The 2,973-nt window shown below is 47.7% G+C and overlaps 1 protein-coding gene across 1 annotated transcript; it reads left to right on the top strand.

The window, feature by feature from the left end:
• The first annotated feature begins 824 nt into the window (after positions 1–824).
• Positions 825–1,337, top strand: Gast (gastrin). Its single transcript, XM_015495888.2, has 2 exons — positions 825–1,011; positions 1,122–1,337. The coding sequence occupies exons 1-2, from the start codon at positions 825–827 to the stop codon at positions 1,223–1,225; spliced, it is 291 nt and encodes a 96-aa protein (XP_015351374.1). The 3' UTR covers positions 1,226–1,337.
• The last annotated feature ends 1,636 nt before the right edge of the window (positions 1,338–2,973 follow it).

The following is a 2,973-nucleotide window of genomic DNA, read 5'->3' as shown; positions in this document are numbered from 1 at the left end:
TTAGGTAGATACAATATCTTTATTTTACATCTATGTGGTGCTGAGGATCAAACCCAGTGCCTCGTGCATGCCGGGCGAGCGCTCTACCACTGAGCCACAACCCCAGCCCACAAAGGTTTTTCTTTACAGGAGAAAGTTTCTATCATTTACTTTGATAGAGCCAATCAGAATAACGAGGACGAAAGAACACAAAAATACTGAATGCAGAGAACTGATGAGCCTTTGGCTCTTGTGTTCGGGGCATCCCATTTAGTTCTGTATTAAGGTTTCCCCAAACTTGATCCACCATGGAACTTAGTTGCAAGTGGTAACAGCTTAATTTTTCCCAAGCACTTTAGTACAGTCACAGGATATTCCTCAGCTAATCAAACAAGGCAGCAGGCCCCTTCCTCCAAGGGCCACACAAACACAGTGAGACCTGCCCACCATTCTGGTGATCTCCAAAGTGACTGTATGTGGTAAGACTCCTGAGTGTGTATGCTCCTTGGTGTTACTATTTAAAAGTTTACTTTAAATTACAAAATTTAAACATCTACACAGCCATGAACAGGGCCTCGGATCCCACAGAGCAGTCTGGGAACCACTGCTCTAGGGCCTGAATTTCTCTGAGGGAAGCAGGTAAGGAGGAAAGGCCAGGCCTGGGGTGCTGGGCAGAGCTGGCAGGAACTGGAGAGAGGAACCCGAGATACAGCTGCAACCCACAGGGAGTCACAGGCCTGCGGCAGGTGGGAGCCCTAACCTGGAGCCCATGTGATCTGACTTCCTGTTGCTGGGCCTGAGAAGGGACACCCTGAAACCTGGACCTTCTCCCCTTTGCAGACAAGATGCAGCGACTGTGTGTATATGCGCTGGTTTTGGTGCTGGCTCTGGCTGCCTTCTCTGAAGCTTCTTGGAAGCCCCGCTCCCAGCTGCAGGATGCGCCCTTGGGTCCAGTGACCAGTAAAGGCCTGGAGCCACAGTGGCTGGACCGAAGGCAGCTAGGGCCCCGGGGGCCCCCACACCTTGTGGCAGGTAAGAGCTGCCGACCAAAGTGACTGTAAGGTCCCCCCATACTAGCCCTGACCTCAGTTCCTGGAGGATAGGTGTCTTTCCCTCATTTTCACCTCCTATTGCTTCCTCAGACCTGTCCAAGAAGCAGGAGCCATGGATGGAGGAAGAAGAAGCAGCATATGGGTGGATGGACTTCGGCCGCCGCAGTGCTGAGGAAGGGGACCAGCGTCCCTAGAACCAAGCTTCAGAGCTCCGCCACCTCCCGCCCCACCATAGCCCCATCCTCTAAAAAGCAAATCAGAATAAACTAGCTTCAAATGGATACTGGATTGTGTCAAATGATGTGAGGCTGGGAAGGGGGACTCAGCTGGGGACAGCATTGAGGCATCAAGGAGAGTTAAGCTCTGCCTAGGAACAGGGACACCGAGCAACCCCTAGGACAATGGACCAAGGCTAACTCTTCTCCCAGAGCACAGCACTGAACAAGAATCTATCTGGGTGGCCGGGCTGGGCTTGTGGCTCAGTGGTAGAGCACTTACCTAGCCTGTGAGGCACTGGGTTTGATTCTAAGCACCACATAAAAATAAACAAAGTTTCATCCACAACTAAAAATATATATATATTAAAAAAATAATAATAATAATCTATCTGGGTGGGTAAGAGAGTAAGTGGTGAGGTTTTCAGCCAGAGTAATGTTTTCAAGAGATAAATCAAATTCAGAAGCCTGAGGCAGAAAGTTTGCAAGTTCAAGTTCAGCCTGGGAAACTTAGTGAGATCCTGTCACAATATTCAAATTTTTTAAAAAGGGCTGGGGAGGTAGCTCAGTGGAAGAGTGCCCCTGGTTTCAATCCTCAGTACTGCAAAAAATAAAGATAAATCCAATTGTGTCACTCTCAGTTTTAATCTTCTAAGCCTGCCTTTGCACCTAGAATGGAATCTAAACTCTTTTTTTAAAATATTTTTTAGTTGTCAATAGACTTTTATTTTGTTTATTTATATGCGGTGCTGAGAATCAAACCCCATGCCTCACACATGCTAGGCAAACGCTCTCCACTGAGCCCCAGCCCCAGCCCTGAAACCTCAACTTTTGTTGAAGCTCTAAGAAATACTCCTACCACCCCCCTCCCCCTGCGGATGCCTGTGTCTTCCTCGCCTTACTCAAACACACCATGCTCCTTCCTCTGACCTATGCTTGGAATGTTCTACCCCAGACACACATACAGCAGGTTCCCCTCTTCTCCTTGAATCCTTGGTTGAAATGCCTCTTCCTGAGAGACCTGCTCCTTCTGCTCCTCACCCTTTGTTACTCCATCACAACAGAACGCTTTTTTTTTTTTTTTTGGTACTAGAGATTGAACCCAGGGGTGCTTAAACACTGAGCCACATCCACAGCCCTTTTTATTTTATTTTGAGGATAAATAAATAAGAAAAGTTCCCTGGCACCCCGCACCCTCCATCTGCCTAAAAGCAGGACATACACTCTCTTTGAGAGACAGTCTTGCTAAGTTACTTAGGGCCTTGCTAAATTGCTGAGGCTGACTTTGAATTTGCAATCCTCCTGCTTCATCCTCTTGAGCTGCTGGGATTACAGGTGTGTGCCACCATGCTCAGCTCACAACATAACATTTTCTTGAGAACATATGTCACAATCTGCAGTTGGTGTTTTATCAGTTTATCATCTGCCTCCTCAGCTAGGCAGAAAATTTGGAGAATGGCGACCACGTGTGTCTCTTCTTTGCTGTATTCCTAGTGCTGAAAATAGAGGAAGAGCAGGGTGTGATGATGCGTGCCTGTCATCACAGGGCAGCTGAGGCAGGAGGATCAATAGTTCAAGGCCAGCCTGGGACTCTTACTGAGACCCTGTCTCAAAATAAAAAAATAAAATGGGCTGGGGATATAGCTCAATGGTAGGGCACTCCTGGGTTCAATCCCCAGTGCCACACATACACACAAAAGGCAAAAGAACAAGGAAAGAAAAGAAAG

The sequence above is a fragment of the Marmota marmota genome, unplaced genomic scaffold, assembly GCF_001458135.2.
Source record: "Marmota marmota marmota unplaced genomic scaffold, marMar, whole genome shotgun sequence".
Taxonomy (NCBI): domain Eukaryota; kingdom Metazoa; phylum Chordata; class Mammalia; order Rodentia; family Sciuridae; genus Marmota; species Marmota marmota.
The sequence above is the reverse complement of the archived record's forward strand: the minus strand, read 5'-3'. Positions and strand labels throughout refer to the sequence as shown.